The 18,448-nt window shown below is 40.9% G+C and overlaps 1 protein-coding gene and 1 non-coding gene across 7 annotated transcripts in view; both read right to left on the minus strand.

Moving 5' to 3' along the window:
* The window catches only part of UBAP2 (ubiquitin associated protein 2), a 163,385-nt gene that overhangs the window by 30,719 nt on the left and 114,218 nt on the right, over window positions 1-18,448 (minus strand). For all 6 annotated transcript variants that reach the window (XM_074394978.1, XM_074394977.1, XM_074394979.1 and 3 more), the window contains 4 exons: window positions 16,080-16,132; window positions 9,035-9,102; window positions 6,546-6,735; window positions 1,548-1,761 (listed from right to left, as the gene is read on the minus strand). In XM_074394978.1, coding sequence (XP_074251079.1) covers window positions 1,548-1,761; window positions 6,546-6,735; window positions 9,035-9,102; window positions 16,080-16,132 — 525 coding nt within the window. The remainder of the gene's footprint in view (window positions 1-1,547; window positions 1,762-6,545; window positions 6,736-9,034; window positions 9,103-16,079; window positions 16,133-18,448) is intronic.
* LOC120366498 (small nucleolar RNA SNORD121A) lies at window positions 6,031-6,111 on the minus strand. Its single transcript, XR_005581150.1, has one exon. It is a non-coding gene; the product is annotated as a small nucleolar RNA SNORD121A (small nucleolar RNA).

The raw sequence follows: 18,448 nt of genomic DNA on the forward strand, positions 1-18,448 counted from the left end.
GGGCAATAAGAGCAAAGCTCCATCTCAAAATAAATAAATAAATAAATAAAAAGTCATATCACTCATTAGTTATGTCTGCAGAAAAAGTTAATATAGAAGACCTACAACTGTTCTCAAAAAGGCCTGCCTGATGACCAGACCCTGGCTGATGTCTGAGAACTTGGACTGCTGGTATATGCTTGGTAAAAGGTGCCAATATACTAACCTATTAGAGTGGCTCACTGTGTTAAGAATGTCTGTATAAACAATGTGGTTTATGGTCAACACCTGCTTTCCTTCTAGGAAACTGTAATTTTGCAATGTGTTAGGCATAGGATGCCTACATTTCTTGCCCCAGTAAAAACTTTGGGCACTGAGTTTCTAATGATTTCTCTTGGTAGACATCACTTCAAACCCAGAAGTGGTCTCAGGTACTTCAAACACACTAAGCCATTTCACATAACAGAGAAATACACCTCCCTGTGTCTCTATATGCCCTAACCATAAACCAGCCCACATGGCCAGCTCCATAATTAATGAAATTCCCTGCTATTCCTTAACAAAGTGTGGCATGTGAGTGCTGGTGGGGAATCATGGCTTAATGTCACAATTTCTGTGGAAGTTTAGTTTAGAAAATATCCATTTTATACATGGGACCTTTACAATACAAACCACGGAACATAAAGCTTGACAGAATCCTAGTGGATACTTGGAAATGTTAGAATGAGAAAGCATGAGTGTGTCTGATTTAAAATACTGTCCAGGCTGGGCATGGTGGCTCACACCTGTAATCTCAGCACTTTTGGAGGCCGAGGTGGGTGGATCGCCTGAGTCCAGGAGTTCCAGACCAGCCTAGGCAACGTGGCAAAACCCTGTCACACAAAAAAATACAAAAAAATTAGCCAGGAGAGGTGGCATGTGCCTGTAGTCCCAGCTACTAGAGAGGCTGAGGTCGGTGGATCAACTGAGCCTGGGAGGTCAAGGTTGCAGCGATGTGTTACTACACCACTGTATTCCAGCCTGAGCAACAGAGCAAGATCCTGACTCAAAAAACAATAATAAAGTAAAATAGTGTCTAGGCTGGATATAGTGGTGCACATCTGTAATCCCAGCTACTCAGGAGGCTGAGGTGAAAAGACTGCTTGAAGCCAAAAGGCGGATATCAGCCTGGGCAGCACAGGAAGATCCCCCACCTCAAAAAAAAAAAAAAAAAAAAAAGTCTTAAAATGTTTTCCACATTCCACATTCTATCGTCACCCTATTCTAATAGAGCTCAGAAAACTCTGTCCATGCATTTACACAAAGTGTTAGATGCTCATATTTGCATGCTTTTATTCTTCAAGGTATGTCTTACCATCATTACTACTACTACTGATAATGACACTACCAAGAACAACAACAATGCAGGTATTGTGCAACAAAGGAAGACTGATTTAACTTAGAAATTCCAAGAGTTCTACTAAAAGGAAACAACTCTGGACAAGTTCCACATTAGTATTCACAGGTCAACACACTCTGCCAAAGCTTGGCATGTTCTCAGTTGGGGCAAACACACAATGTATACTTACCAAAATGACTGAGGACTGAGGACTGGGATGTTGGGGGCTTGAGGTCCCAAGAAGTAGTAGTTGCAGGGTGACTTGCACTATTCTGCTGTGTACTTGGGGTGGTGGTAAACTGGCCCAAACTTGGAGCTTTCAACTGGTCCAAAATCTGGGAGCTTGTGATGTTTGCCATTTTTGGTGGTGCAAGCTCTCCAAATCCTGAGCCAAGGACGGATGACTTTAAAAGGGGGATAAAAGAATAAATCCTCAGCAATACAGAATTTTTACCCAAAGCTTTAAAACACATCAAGTATTTTCATAAGCATGTTAAAATCTATAATCTGAAACATATGAATTACTAAAATGTAACTTAGAAAATACTAAATGAAAATATTACTGTGCAATAAAAGCTAATTAAATGCAGCTATCCTTCCTCATTCTGACATAAGAAGTTAAAGGGAAGAGAAGTATTTCCCATGAATTTGAAGAAATCAGTTTTTTTTAAAGTGATGTCATAAGTTCACAAATAAATGTCATTATTTAAAAAACTTAAGAGAAATGCCAAGAAGTAAATGACAAAGATATGCATGACCAACAAAAACACACTATTTTCCCAATTTGTGAACCACAGCCTTCATCTTTAATAATTACAAGATGTTCAGTCAAAGAAGAGATCAGCTGTGAGATGACCCTGCAAGATCAAATACAGGTCAGGCCGGGCGCAGTGGCTCACGCCTGTAATCCCAGCACTTTGGGAGGCTGAGGTGAGTGGATAACCTGAGGTCAGGAGTTAGAGACAAGCCTGGACAACAGAGTGAAACCCTGTCTTTACTAAAAACACAAAAATCTGCCAGGCACAGTTGCACATGCCTGTAGTAACCCCAGCTACTCAGGAGGCTGAGACGAGAATTGCTTGAACCTAGAAGGCGGAGGTTGCAGTGAGCCGAGATCACGCCACTGCACTCCAGTCTGGGTGACAGAGCAAGACTCTGTCTCACACACACACACACACACACACACACACACACACACAAGCAAGACTCTGTCTCTCTCTCTCTCACACACACACACACACACACACACACACAAAATCAAATATAAAACAAAGAACTGAACTCAAGTAGTTAATCTTCCAAAACCAGACACTGAAATACACAGGCATTTGAAGCTGAGCAAATACCATGGACATTGCTATTTTCATTTCAAGTTGTTTAGATGACTAAGAACACCAAATATGCTCCATAAATAAGTACAAGAAAAACAATGTTACTCCTCTCCAATCTGTCCTGTCAGGTCACAGATTGAGATCCAAACAGGATAAAAGCCTATGATTAGAAAATACGATGGAAGATGAACTACATTTTTTTTTTTTTTTTTTTGAGACGGAGTTTCGCTCTTGTTACCCAGGCTGGAGTGCAATGGCGCGATCTCGGCTCACCGCAACCTCCGCCTCCCGGGTTCAGGCAATTCTCCTGCCTCAGCCTCCTGAGTAGCTGGGATTACAGGCACGCGCCACCATGCCCAGCTAATTTTTTGTATTTTTAGTAGAGACGGGGTTTCACCAAGTTGACCAGGATGGTCTCGATCTCTTGACCTCGTGATCCACCCGCCTCGGCCTCCCAAAGTGCTGGGATTACAGGCTTGAGCCACCGTGCCCGGCCGAGATGAACTACATTTTTACATATCAAAGTCATTCTGAAATATAAGTGCTTCATCAAAAATAACATTTCATATCCATTTAAGTTCAAAAACAAATACTTTGCCATCAATTATTTCAAGTAAGTTGAAATAATTACTTCTATTACTAACATTTAAAGGCAAAGAATGTCCCAGCTGTATGGAAATCCAAACTTCACTGTGAATGAAATATTACATTATGAACAGTTGTGAGACAGAATCTGCTCATACTGAAACAGTTGTGCTAACATTACTTATCAATGCTCCAGATTCTTTTTTCAGGTTGCCCAATATACCAGTCTGAGGTTGCTAACAATCCATACAAATCCAGCTCAAGCTCACCAATTCAATGAAGGCTTCTCAGATGATGCCTCTCTTCATTCTGTTTTCCTACATAATCACTAACATGCATCAGCTAGTTTTATCAAATGGACTGTATGTTTTACAACACAATGAATTACTGAATCAGTGACTACTGCCATGCCCTAGGTAATATATAGCACAGGGCCTCTTAAGTCTACCTACACATTTAAATCAATGGAGAAACTTTCAAAATGTATACAATACACACATGTGCATACATGTACGCGTGCACGCGCGCGCGCGCACACACACACACACACACACACACACACACACACACACACAGCACCCAAATCCCAATCCCAAAGATGAGGACACGTTTTTTCTTAGAGACTCAGGAAATATCACCATTACTTCTGTTGCTGTCATTTACTAGGTTCCCCACTGATTTTATTTTATTATTAATTATTATTTAGAGACAAGATCTTGCTGTCAACCCAGGCTGGAGGGCCACAGAACAACCTCCTGGGCTCAAGTGATCCTCCAGCGCCAGCCTCCCGCGCAGCTGGGACTACAATAGCTAGGATTACAGGCATGTGCCAAGATGCTGGTTGATTTTAATTCAGCGCGGTGAGGTCTTGCTATGTTGCTGGGCTGGTCTCAAATTCCTGGCATCTCACAATTCTCCTGCCTCAGCCTCCCAAAGTGCTGGGATTACAGGCATGAGCCAGCATGCCTGGCCTCCCCAGTGATTGTTTTTGTTTTTTTTTTTTTTTCTTTTTGAGACAGTTTCTCTATTGTTGCCCAGGCTAGAGCACAATGATGGGATTACAGCTAACTGCAACCTCCGCCGCCCGGGTTCAAGCGATTCTCCTGCCTCAGCCTCCCAAGTAACTGAGATTACAGGCACCTGCCACCACGCCTGGCTAATTTTTGTCTTCTTTTTAGTAGAGATGGCTTTCACCATGTTGGCCAGGCAGGTCTCACACTCCTGACCTCAGGTGATCTACCCACCTTGGCCTCCCAAAGTGCTGGGATTATAGGTGTCAGCCACTGCACCTGGCCCCCAGTGATTTTTAAAGCACAGTAGGGTTGCACACTACTGCTCTAATACAACGCCACACAAACAATTCTTATTCTGCTTTCTCATGTTGGTGATTCTCATGCTGGTCACGACATAAAGCAACGTATCTTAAGATCACTGTAAAAATTCAAATGCTTTATCAACTCAGTGGACAGGCATAGATTTCAGCAAGTCAGGAAGGGCATTACATAATTATACCAGTAGCAGAGGGAAGGGCAGAGGAAGAAATGACAACGGTGCTTCAATTAAAAAAATCAGGGTTTTTATTAGACCTTCTCAAAATGGAGAAGCCTTAGGCTGTCCTACTTCAAGCACTGACACCCCTCATATATCAATGATACTAAAAACAGCAAGTCTCTAACCCCAACACATGATATGGCTACACAGAGGAGAACATAGTATTGAAAAGTTTCAATATTCAATTCTCAGTTTTATCAGGGTACAAGTGATTTGACTCAGATAAGGGAGTAAATTCTGTTTCTCCACAATAAATTTCAGGAAAAACACAGCAACAAACTAAAATAATTACCCCTAGTGAAAGCTGTAGTTCTGTCTCCATAGACCTTTCGAACTTCCCTTTGCCAGCTCAGAACTTCCTACAGTCGGGTAGGAACTTCAGTTCACCATTCTAAAGCAACATTCTTTCACAAGCTATGATCTAAGCTTATACTTCCATAAGCCCATCTTCAAAGCCTTCATTAACAGTTCCTGAAGTTCTGATGGAAGCTTAACTCACATTGGAAGTCAGAGTCATACAGCACTAAATGACACTGTTTCAATAAAAACACATCCAAACCATAAGGGCCTCTGTCACATCATTTAGAAATTTAAGAAAATGTAGCCTATTTTACGAATGAAAAAAAAAAAAAAAAGTAAAAAATATAAGCCCCTAGGGAGACTTAGAACTGTTTTTTTTTTTTTTTTTTTTTTTTTTAAGACGGAGTTTTGCTCTTGTTACCCAGGCTGGAGTGCAATGGCGCAATCTCGGCTCACCGCAACCTCTGCCTCCTGGGTTCAGGCAATTCTCCTGCCTCAGCCTCCTGAGTAGCTGGGATTACAGGCACGTGCCACCATGCCCAGCTAATTTTTTTGTATTTTTAGTAGAGACGGGGTTTCACCATGTTGACCAGGAGGGTCTCGATCTCTTGACCTCGTGATCCACCCGCCTCGGCCTCCCAAAGTGCTGGGATTACAGGCTTGAGCCACCGAGCCCGGTCGACTTAGAACTGTTTTTACATGATTTTACAGCAAATCAATTCTGATAAACTTTTCCATTTAAGTAAATTGTAAAACAAGTCAGAAAATGAATATACTAACTATAAAGACAGAATTTGAAACAAAATCCAAGGAAAACACCATTCAGAAGAAAGGGGTGCTTTAGATCTCAAGAGTGATCATCAGTTGAAAGAATTTGAAGAACCATAAAAAAAAAGTTTTATCTTTGTTCAGGAAACTCATGTAGTTGAATTCCACATGGATCATCAGATATGTGCTTGGAAATTACCACATCATTGCTTTCGGGACTGAGATCTACTGTAGAATTTTTTGTTGTTTGTTTTAGAGACAGGGTCTTGCTCTGCCGCTCAGCCTGGAGTACAGTGGCATGACATGGCTCACTGCAGCCTCAAACTCCTGGGCTCAAGTGATGCACCAACCTCAGCCTCCCAAGTAACTGGGACTACAGGCACACAACACCACACTCAGCTAATTTTTGTTTGTTTTTATGTAGAGATAGAGTCTTGCTTTGTTGCCCAGGCTGGTTTCAAACTCCTGGGTTCAAGCAATTCTCATGCCTTAACCTCCCAAAGTGCTGGGATTACAGGCATGAGCCACCATGCCCAGCCTTACAAGAAATCTTTATGTTAAGAAAGTAATTATGAGGCATGTGTCATATGCTAGAATACATTTGCTAATGGGTACATTTCTTAAAATTCCATACTGAAATAAAAGTGAGTTACCAGGCTCTGAGGAGAACAGGAGTTGACAGCAGTGGAGCTGCCAGTCCCTGGTGCCATCTGATTGTTGTGTTGCGAATTTGTGAAGACAAGGGCTTGGCCAAAGCCCTGCTGTTGGGAAGTTTCAAAGGAGTTGGCTTCTGAAGCTTGACTGTGAGGAACAGGCTTCTGGAGCAAGGCTACCAGATCAATGCTAAGCAGATAAAAAGCAATGAGGAACCAGTCATAAGCAAATCTTAAACAAATGAATTTGAGAAGTCAATCAATATATAGTGAATTTACATTAAAAGTCAAATGAGGAGAACCTTTGGAAAATGGGGTTTAAGGGGGCAAAAGGAGGGCGTCATCCACCCAAAAAAGCATACAAAGCCACAGAGACTGAAGCAGGGCTTTTCAGAGAAGAGAATCTAAAGGTGTACTGCGAAATTTTCACAGTAATAACAACTAACATATTAAGGACTGATTTGAAAACCTGGCGCAATAAAGTAAAATTAAACAATTTTCTGAAGTTTGGTTCATTTCACGTAGAATATTTTATCCATTTATTACTTAAAACCAGAGTTCCTAACAGACCCATATTTTTAGGGAATGAAGATCTCAGCTGCAGTAGACAATTCAGTAAGTTTCACTTTTTTTTTTTTTTTCTGAGACGGTGTCTCACTTTGTTGTCAAGGCTGGAGTGCAGCGGTGTGATCCTGGCTCACTGCAATCTTGCCTCCCAGGCTTAAGCAATTCTTGTGCTTCAGGCTCCAGAGTAGCTGGGATTATATTATAGGCATGCGCCACCACACCAGGCTAACTTTTGTATTTTTCGTAGAGACGGGGTTTCACCATGTTGGCCAGGCTGATCTCAAACTCCTGACCTCAAGTGATCCGCCTGCCTTGGCCTCCCAAAGCAATGGGATTACAGGCATGAGCCACCCTGCCCAGCCAAGTTTCACATTTAACTTAAATTTTTACATTCCATCCCATGATATATTTAAGTGTGTATACATACACACAGACACACACACACCCATATAATTTTATCTTTAAAATATTCAGGAATAAATGCACAGTGTAGTAACAAATATACTGTTAACCAGAACTCTTAAAACACCCCCAGAAAGACAGATATTCCAGTTTGGACTACCTAACAAGAATGAGCTACAAACTTCCTATACCAACTCTTCTCTAAACTTACCTAGTGTAGTAGGACCTGCCACATACACCACATTACCTAACCTGGTAATGAATGCCAGTAAATCCTTTCAAAGACCAGTTTCTATCTGGTTCTCCTAACTGATATTCTCACCATGCCAATGTGACAGGCAGATTCTGGGACAATTCAAGACTCATTCCTGATATAGGGCAAAGTTCCTGGCCCTGAGTTCCTCTCCCTTATAGACTATTCCAATAGCCAAGTTGAATTTCATGACAATGATCCCAGTACATTCACTGAATCCTAAATACAATATAGAAAGTATGTGCATTTAACAGGAAATTCTATACAATCTCAAAACAATATTCAAGACGTAACCATTAATCATTTTTATTTCCCTACAATGAAATCTCAACACCAGCTCATTTAGCATGAGACTGATCATGTCAGGTTCAAAATTGCCTTCATTTCTAAGTTATCATATGTATCCAGGCTTTTATCTTTCCAAATCACTACACTTTGAAACCATTTTCTTTTCTTTTTTTTTGACACAGTCTCACTCTGTCGCCAGGCACCAGGCTGGAGTGCAGTGGCATGATCTTGGCTCATTGCAACCTCCACTTCCCAGGTTCAAGCAATTCTCCTGCCTCAGCCTCCCAAGTAGCTGGGACTACAGGTGCGCGCCACCACACCCAGCTAATTTTTTTATTTTCAGTAAAAACAGGGTTTCACTATGTTGGCCAGGATGGTCTCAATCTCTTGACCTCATGATCTGCTTGCCTCAGCTTCCCCAAGTGCTGAGCCACCATGCCCCACCTGAAACCATTTTCAAAGGTGTTTAGAGTCAGTGTGAAAACTAGAACATAAATAAATGCTCTTAAGTCATTCGGTTCAGTGCACATTCTAAGAATGTTGTTGTTATCCCACAAGTTCCTTCCTTTTCTATAACCTAGTAGAGTAAAACTAGTAGAAGCCAAATAAGAAATTTGTATTAGTTTCAGAAGATCTAAATAAATGGTACACGAAGAAACCAAAGGATACAATGTATTAAGTTAATTCTGTCCAAAAATAAGGTCTACAAAAGTGAAAAGAACAACCATTAAGTAAGTTTAACATGATCTCTGCAACAACTGCTAACAAATCACAAAAGTAACTGTTTCAATTCATCAGTAGATACATCAATTAGAAAATGGTTTAAGCTCTGTCAGATTACCAAGTAGCAGTAAAATAAAGGTTAGCCTTGGATAAAGAGGGAAAAAATAAGAGACCCAAAAATGAAAATAATTTTCCTGAGGCAAAAGATTTCAGTAATGCTTTGAATAACAAATATAAGATGGCAAAAAGTATTTACCTTTGTCCAGGTGAGATGTGATTCTCTGCCGGAGCAGATGAGGCAGTGAAGACCTTTGTTTCAGAAAGCTGTATGGAAAGTTGAAAAATTTAGTCTTATTCTATATGCTATTAAACCTAAGACACGGACTTCCTGATCATTTGTAGTCATCAGCAGTACTCTCTTCTCCTACCAGCTATTCTAAAGAAAATGAAATATCCAAGTGACCATGAAAACTAATTTTCAAGTGAATGTAATTTTTTTTTTTTTTTTTTTTTTGTTGAGGCAGGGTCTGGTCATGTCATCCAGGAAGGAGTGCAGTGATGTGATTTCAGCTCGCTGCAATCTCTGCCTCCTGGACTCAAGCGATCCTCCCACTTCAGCCTCCTGAGTAGCTAGGACTCCAGGCATACACCAGCATGCACCACCACAATGGGCTAATTTTTGCATTTTCAGTAGAGACAGGGCTTTGCATGTTGCCCAGGATAATCTCCAATTCATGGACTCAAGTGATGCACCTACCTCAGCCTCCGAAATTGTTGGGATTACAAATTTAAGCCATGGCACCTGGCTGCAAGTAAAGATAATTTTAGATGGAAAGGCCTACAGTAATGATTTCAAATCAGGAAAATGATGAGACCAATGGTAAACAACACAGTGAAACGGTCAAACCAGGGCTCCAGCCCCACACTCACTTCTCTATTTGCTGTTACACAAAATGAGAATACCAATAAACCCATCAACATCGCTACCAAAAATGCCAAAAAAGAAGTTGAGAAGGTGGCCAGGCATGGTGGCTCATACCTGAAAGCCCAACACTCTGGGTAGCCAAGGCAGGAGGATTGCTTAAGGCCAGGAGTAACACTTCATCTCTAGAAAAAAAATTTAAAAATTGGCTGTTCATGGTAGCATGCATCTGTCTCAGCTACTTGCGAGGCTGAGGCAGGAAAATCACCTCAGCCCAGGGGTTGAGGATGCAGTGAGCCAGGATCACACCAATGCACTGCAGCCTGGGGGACAAAGTGAGACCCTGCCTCAAAAAAAAAAAAAAAAAAAAAAAAAGTTTGAAGAGGTGAAATAATGGATGTTTTCTCCCCAAAAAGACAGACATCTTTTGTATTTAATTAACTAGTAATTTACATTTCATTTTTATTATACCATCAATTCTATTATTTTTTAAGAATTTTATTGCATTCTAACAAATCTAATAAATGGCAAATAATGGCCGGGCGCGGTGGCTCAAGCCCGTAATCTCAGCACTTTGGGAGGCCGAGGCGGGTGGATCACGAGGTCAAGAGATCGAGACCATCCTGGTCAACATGGTGAAACCCCGTCTCTACTAAAAATACTAAAAATTAGCTGGGCATGGTGGCATGTGCCTGTAATCCCAGCTACTCAGGAGGCTGAGGCAGGAGAATTGCCTGAACCCAGGAGGCGGAGGTTGCGGTGAGCCGAGATCGCGCCATTGCACTCCAGCCTGGGCAACAAGAGCGAAACTCCGTCTCAAAAAAAAAAAAAAAGGCAAATAATTCAAACTGAATGACTAAGTCTGGCATATGTAGGCTCCCATGAAACCATCACCACAATTAGGACAATGAACATATTCTTTACCTCCCCACAATTTTCACCTGTCCCTGTGGAATCACTAACTCCCACTACTTGTCTGCATCCCCAGGCAATCAGTGACATGCTTTCTGACACTACAGATTAAGCTGCATTTTCTAGAATTTTAAATTAAATAATGAAAGTATTCAAGCCTTTATTCTTGGCTTCTTTCACTCAGCCTAATTATTTTGAGATACACATACACTGTTTTAACTCACTTTTAGGACTTTCAGGATAAATTTTTTTGAAACCTCAATTGACATTAATGAAAGATACATGTCCTTTTTATGTTTTCAATGTGGGGACTGGGCTTTGAAAGACTAGGAAATGTTGATCTAATGAGATAACATAGAAAACATAAAAATGCTACTCAAAAGGTTCCCATAATTTTTATCAACTCTAAATGTCTCAGAAACAGTGTATAAAACCAGAGCGGTGGTTCATGCCTGCAGTCCCAGCACTTTGGGAGGCTGAGGCAAGAGAATCAGGCCAGGATGCAACATAGGTCCTTCTTGTTGATTTGTTGAATCACTAATCAATTTAGCACTTTCATGTTGTTGAAGAAAATGAACACCTACAATCTCCTGTGTACACAAACTGTGTGTCAGGCAGGAAGTCTGGGTTTTTGTTTTTTGTTTTTTGGTTTTTTTTTGAAATGGAGTCTTGTTCTGTCGCCAGGCTAGAGTGCAGTGGCACGATCTTGGCTCACTGCAACCTCCGCCTCCCGGGTTCAAGTGATTGTCTTGCCTCAGCCTCCCAAAGTGCTGGGACTGCAGGCACATGCTAGTGATTCAACAAATCAACAAGAAGGGCCTATGTTGCATCCTATTCCAAAATAGGTATGTGTAGGAAGGGCATTTTTTTTTTCTTCTTTCTTTTTTGGGAGACAGACCTCACTCTGTCAACCAAGCAAGAGTGCAGTGACATGATCACTGAAGCTTACTGCAGCTGCAAATTCAACCTCCAAGACTCAAGCAATCCTCTCACCTCCACCTCCTGAGTAGCTCGGACTACAGGTACTCACCACCACACCCAGCTATTTCTAAAATTTGTTGTAGAGACAGGGCCTCCCTGTGTTGTCCAGGCTGCTCCTGATGATCTCCTGGGCTCAACTGACCCTCCTGCCTCAGCCTCCCACAGTGCTAGGATTACAGGCATGAGCCACTGTCCTGCCCCAAGGTAGTATATTTTCATAGTCTCAAGTGAACCCATTTTTGCCTCAAAGAAACTTACAAATTAAATCAATTTAAGAAAAAAAGAAAAAAAAAATCTGAGGTAAATGAGACATACTATAATCACTGACATGTCTAAATATGGTAAAATATAAAACATTAAACGGTTTCCTTCTATTTTTCCTTTTTTAAAGAAAGGGCCAGGCACGAAGGTGTGCACCTGTAATCTCAACTACTTCGAGGCTGAGGTGAGAGGATCCCTTGAGCACAGGAGTTTGAGTCCACAGTGAGCTGAGCAACAGTGCAAGACCTTGTCTCCAAAATGAAAAAAAAAAAAAGCCAGGCACAGTGGCTCATATCTGTAATCCCAACCCTTTCGGAAACCAAGTCAGGCGGATCACTTGAGATCAGGAATTCCAGACTAGCCTGGCCAACATAGTAAAATCCCATCTCTACTGAAAATACAAAAATTGGCCAGCTGTGGTGGTGGGCAACTGTAACCCCAGCTACTTGGGAGGCTGGGGCAGGAGAATCATTTGAACCCAGAGGTGAAGGTTGCAGTGAGCCAAGATCACGCCACTGCACTTCGGCATGCACAACAGGGCAAGACTCCATCTCAAAAACTAAAATAAAAAATAATTAAATTTTTTTAAAAAGGAGGAAAGAGGTGACTAGTTATTGTTCTAAAATCTAGAAGGAATCCACAATTCACATTTTAGATTATTCCCCTACCAATCAGCATTATTTTGTATCACCTCCAAAAATTTTAAGTTTTTGATGATTCTGGCCAGGTGCGGTGGCTCACACCTGTAATTCCAGCACTTTGAGAGGCTGAGGTGGGTGGATGACGAGGTCAGGAGATTGAGACCATCCTAGCCAAAATGGTGAAACCCCATCTCTACTAAAAACACAAAGAAATTAGCTAGATGTGGTTTTGCACACCTGTAATCCCAGCTACTTGGGAGGCTGAGGCAGGAGAACTGCTTGAATCCAGGAGATGGAAACTGCAGTGAGCCAAGATCCTGCCACTACACTACAGCCTAGGCGACAGTGAGAAACTCCATCTCAAAGAAAAAAGATGATGATGATTCCAAAGAAAAAATGCCCAAATTCCCTCTGTTAACTCTTTTCAAGAATTACATACTTTAATACAGCAAAATATTAATGTCTCTCTATAGTACATGTATACTGCCTGATACTAGGTGTTCATGAAAAGACTTCATCTGACCCACAAAAAAACCCAATAATTTAGACAGGAGAGCTATCATGATTCATTACACAGAGGAAAAACAGGAGGTTGTGGCTAAGGCATAAGGAAAGATGCCTTGTTAAAGAATTTACATAGAATTATGCCTTCTGATCCCTTGCTGATTTTCTAACATGCTTGCTGATCCTGACAGGCAACCAGATATAAGGCTTTTTAGCTCTGCAACCTTCTCCCACCCAACCTTGAAACAAAACCTTGGCAAAAATTCTAACAATACAAAACATTTTTAAGTGGGGTGGCTCTGTTCAAAATAAGGTAAGGTGTCCATAGACTGTTCACTTCGACTTCCCTTTAACACTATTGGCCAACATTCCACTGATTTAAGTAACCACTTATCAAGTCCAGCCCCTGATACCTGTATGATGCACAGTCAGAGATAGCTAGAGAGCCAGGTGGCATTATAACACTAAGGACTTTCAATCAGTATGTAGCAGCAGTGAAAATATCCCCCAAATCCCAACTAAATGAGCATATCTACTCTCAATCTTTGCCACCCAGCTCACTCCTAACAAGCTAGATCTAATCCTGCTAAAAGAAGAAAGGAAACATAAGTGCAAAGTTTAAAAAAAACTTGTGAGTTAAGTCCAAAAACTGCTTAATTTTAGCCAGGCATGCTGGATTACAACTGTAATCCTGGCACTTTGGGAGGCCAAGACGAGAGAACTGCTTGAGCCTGGGGAGCTGAGGCTGCAGTGAGCTATGATCGCACCACTGCACTCCAGCCTGGGCAACAGAGCAAGACTCTGTCTCTTAAAAAAAAAAAAAAAAAAAAAAAATTAAAGTACTTATTTTTTACAAGGTAAAATGAATCTATCTATGGTAGTGCGTTGTTCAAACACCACTTAAACCCCAAATAATACTGTATGTGAAGGAATAGTAAGACCCAAGGAACAACGCTAAGGTCATTAAACAAGTTAAGTAGAAATCACGCTTCTTGTTTCCCATTCCAAGCAGGTTCTGTTAGCATAAATGGAAACAAATAAGGAGACAGAGAGAAAGATAGAAATCTCAAAGTCTGGGTCATTGTACATAGTTCTGAAGATCTATATTTGTAACCCATTTATTCTTTCCCTCTCAATGTCTGCTCAAATTGTGTGTCAGGCAGATACCAAACTCAAGAGCTCTATAATTTGACAGTCAAACAGAGAAGAGGTATAAAATATGGTATTGGGTTATTTATTCCTTTTTTCTCTTTATTATTTAATGTATTTTTTTCAAAAAAAATTATTATGCTGAAAGCAGAACTTACAGACTGACAGTACCCAGAAGCTAGTGTAATATGCTCAAAAATGTCTGTGGAATAAAGAAATATTTTTTTAAAAAACAGTTCTTCTAAGGCCGGGCGCGGTGGCTCAAGCCTGTAATCCCAGCACTTTGGGAGGCCAAGGCAGGTGGATCACGAGGTCAAGAGATAGAGACCATCCTGGTCAACATGGTGAAACCCCGTCTCTACTAAAAATACAAAACATTAGCTGGGCATGGTGGCACGTGCCTGTAATCCCAGCTACTCAGGAGGCTGAGGCAGGAGAATTGCCTGAACCCAGGAGGCGGAGGTTGCGGTGAGCCGAGATCGCGCCACTGCACTCCAGCCTGGGTAACAAGAGCGAAACTCTGTCTCAAAAAAAAAAAAACAGTTCTTCTAGTTAAAAGAGGAAGAGGTTGGGCATGGAACCAGAGCAACTTACTGAGGTTAATTTCAACTATGACCTAAAATATACACTCACCTTTAATCAAAATAGTCTAAAGAATATTAGTTCACAAATCTGGGCAACAGTGTCAGCTGGCTATCAGGTCAAACAAAACAGAGATAAGCTTTGAAATTAAAAAAAAAAAAATCAACCCTACTTAACACCTGGTAATTTTGTTTGTTTGCTTTTACATAGGTTCTTTCTCTGTCACCCAGGCTGGAGGGTAGTGGAGCAATAATGCAGCCTTGAGCTCCTGGTCTCAAGAGATCCTCCTGCCTCAGCATCCCGAGTAACTGAGACTAGATGCACACCCCCACAACCGAGGACTTTTTTTTTAAATTTATTTTTTGTAGAGAGAGGAGTCTGTCTCACTTTGTCACCCAGGCAGGTCTCATATTCCTGGCTTCAAATGATCCTCCTACCTTAGCTTCTCAGTCAGACTGCTGGGATTATAGTTGTAAGCCACTGCACCCAGCCTAACACCTCAACCTTTTTTTTCCCCCCAATTTCCCACATCATCTTGATACTTGGTCATTTTTAAGCATAAAAACAAATATTCTTAAAAATCTGAAAACACCAAGTTCCTTCTGAGAAGCATCTGCTGAAAAAGCCAATTCTCTAAAAATCTGGCTATGATACATGCCAGAAAAGAAGGCAAGATGAGATCGGATGTCTCAGGCTTTCTTCTAAGCACCAAAGCCCCCACCAAACACTGAAAGAAAGTCAGGTCTTGGCTGGGCATGGTATCTTATGCCTGAAATCCCAGCACTTTGGGAGACTAAGACGGGTGGATCACTTGAGGTCCGGAGTTTGAGACCAGCCTGACCATCATGGTGAAGTGTCTCTACTAAAAAAAAAAAAAAATACAAGGCTGGGCACAGTGGCTCACGCTTATAATCCCAGCCCTTTGGGAGCCCAGGGAGGGCAGATTATCTGAGGTCAAGAGTTCTAGACCAGCCTGGCCAACGTGGTGAAACCCTATCTACTAAAAATACAAAAATTAGCTGGTCATGGTGGCAGGCGCCTCTAATCCCAGCTACTCAGGAGGCTGAGGGAGGAGAATTGCTTGAACCCGGGAAATGGAGGTTGCATTGAGCTGAGAATGCACCACTGCACTCCAGCTGGAGCAACAAGGGCAAAACTATGTCTCAAAAAAAAAAAAAAAAAAATTAGCCAGGCATGATGGCACATGCCTGTAATCCCAGCTACTTGGGAGGCTAAGAGGAGAATTGCTTGAACCCAAAGGTGGAGGTTGCAGTGAGTCAAGATCACGCCACTGCACTCCAGCCTAGACAACAAGACCAAAATTCCATCTCAAAAAAAAGAAAGCTTACATCTTCAGTCCAGTCTTCTGTTGTCCACTCTTCCACAGAATTCTTCCAAGCCCCTGTGGGTAAACAACAGCAATCAAAGTTTATACCACAAGTCTAATACAGTCTGAGTCCAAATGATTCCTTCTTGTGTACTATGCAGGAAAAAAGATTTACATCTCATTAGCAATTTAGTTTATAACCCAAGAAACATGACATTCTTAATTAATTCTCTGTAAAAAAATCAGTATTATTTCTTTTCTCCCCTTCTCTTTGAAGTAATGTTCACAAATGCAATTTGACTAGTAGTCACTAGATACATAACCTCAAATCAGCGTTTCAAATGGATTTTGCTTCAATGTAGGTCACATCCAACCAATTCTGCCATGAATAGGAAAGTATGGACATAACGCAAATATAGACATTTAACAATGGTTTGATTTCTTATGATACACAGTCTTTAAAACAACAAATTTCATTTTAAGGCAAATCTGCCTTGGATCCTATTTCAGGTGGATTACTGAGCATCAAATTTACAGAAGTATCCTTTTTACCAAATATTAGCTCTACTACATGGTTTCCTAATAGGTCTCTAGCAAAACTTAACATTACTCCTGCTCATATCAAGTCTGCTGCTTTAAGTTCTGGAATCGGTACACAGGAGGCATTCGAAGAGTTCTTACAAATACACAATCTTAACACATCTAAGTACTTTAAAGAAAAGTGTTGCTACTCAAAAAATGCTTACACAGATCTTATAAGTAGAGGGCCATTGTTTATAACATGCATTAAAAAAAATATCCACAGATAATGATTTTAAAGGAAATACACTAAGAAATTAACTACAACTAACCCCAGAAAGGGGGATTATGGATGCTTTCATGTCCTTTATAGGAAGAAAAGAGTAAATCACCTGACACACAAAATTCCATTTCTCACCAAAAATTGTGTATGGAGAGGGAAAAGGAGGAGGGGCATGCTCGTGAGGAAAAAAGAAAGCAGGTAACCATGTCTACCTTCTTTAGAATCATGTAAATAGCCTAATAACTGACCTCCTCATAAGTAAAATGATGATTGTTTCCTAGAAAGAGAGTCCTTATCTATGGAATGTTTTTAACAGAATATACCTAATTTCAGATTGGGATGGCTCTCTGTGAAATGTAATGTGAACTGTGGTAATATTTGGGTGTAAAATACAGATATTTCAAAACTGAAAACATTTACTTCTATGTGAGAAACCACTAATATACTGGAAATTTGGAGGATGAAGTTAATGAAAGCCAGAATGGTAAGAGAAAGTTTGATGGTGAAGATGAAGCATACCAAAAACCCTGGAAGTTGGAAAAGATCTGAACACACAGGGATATAAAGGAAAATTTCCAGGAGAAAAACAATGAAATATTACAAAAACCTACATTAAAAATATTAAAAGTATTCTAAAGCTTAAAATATACATTCTTTTTTCTCATTTTAAAAATTGCAATAAAATACAAACAAATTTGAGCAGCTCAGCCACTATATGTACAGTTAATAGTAGTAAATTAAAACAGAATGTTTAAGAAGGATACGTAATAAGAGGCTGGGTGTGGCAGATCACAAGGTCAAGAGATTGAGACCGTCCTGGCCAAAATGGTGAAACCCCGTCTCTAGTAAAAATACAAAAATTAGCCAGGCATGGCGGCACATGCCTGTAGTCCCAGCTACTTGGGAGGCTGAAGCAGAAGGATCACTTGAGCCTGGGAGGCGGAGGTTGCAGTGAGCCAAGACTGCGCCACTGCACTCCAGCCTGGCGACAGAGCAAGACTCCGTGTCGGGCGGGAAAAAAAAAAAAAAGAATGATATGTAGTAAGAATGGCCTACCATAGCAATTCAGGAGATATCTTAAAAAAAAAAAAAAAAAAAAGTCTGGGCGTGGTGGCTCATGCCTGTAATCACAGCACTGTGTGTGACTGCCCAAGGCAGGCAGATCACAAGGTCAGGAGATCATGGCCTGGTCAGTATGGTGAAACTCTGTTTCTACTAAAAATACAAAAATTAACCCAGTGTGGTGGCGTATGCCTGTAGTCCCAGCTACTTGAGAGGCTGAGGCAGAAGAATCACTTGAACCAGGAAAGTGGAGGTTGCAGTGAGACAAGATTATGCCACTGTACTCCGGCCTGGGTGACAGAGCAAGACTCCATCTCAACCAAAAATAGTAATAATAATAATAATAACAACAACAAAGACTGGCCAACCACTTTGAGAGCAGTAATTTGAAAATAATTAAACACAACTTTGGAGTTCTATAATAGGATGAGAATCTGAGTACATTTAAAAGCAGGTACAAGACACTATGTAGCCTGCAGGAAAAACAGGGCAACAGAAATAGTTACAACCAGAAATGTGACATGATA

Source organism: Saimiri boliviensis, chromosome 2 (assembly GCF_048565385.1).
Source record: "Saimiri boliviensis isolate mSaiBol1 chromosome 2, mSaiBol1.pri, whole genome shotgun sequence".
NCBI lineage: Eukaryota > Metazoa > Chordata > Mammalia > Primates > Cebidae > Saimiri > Saimiri boliviensis.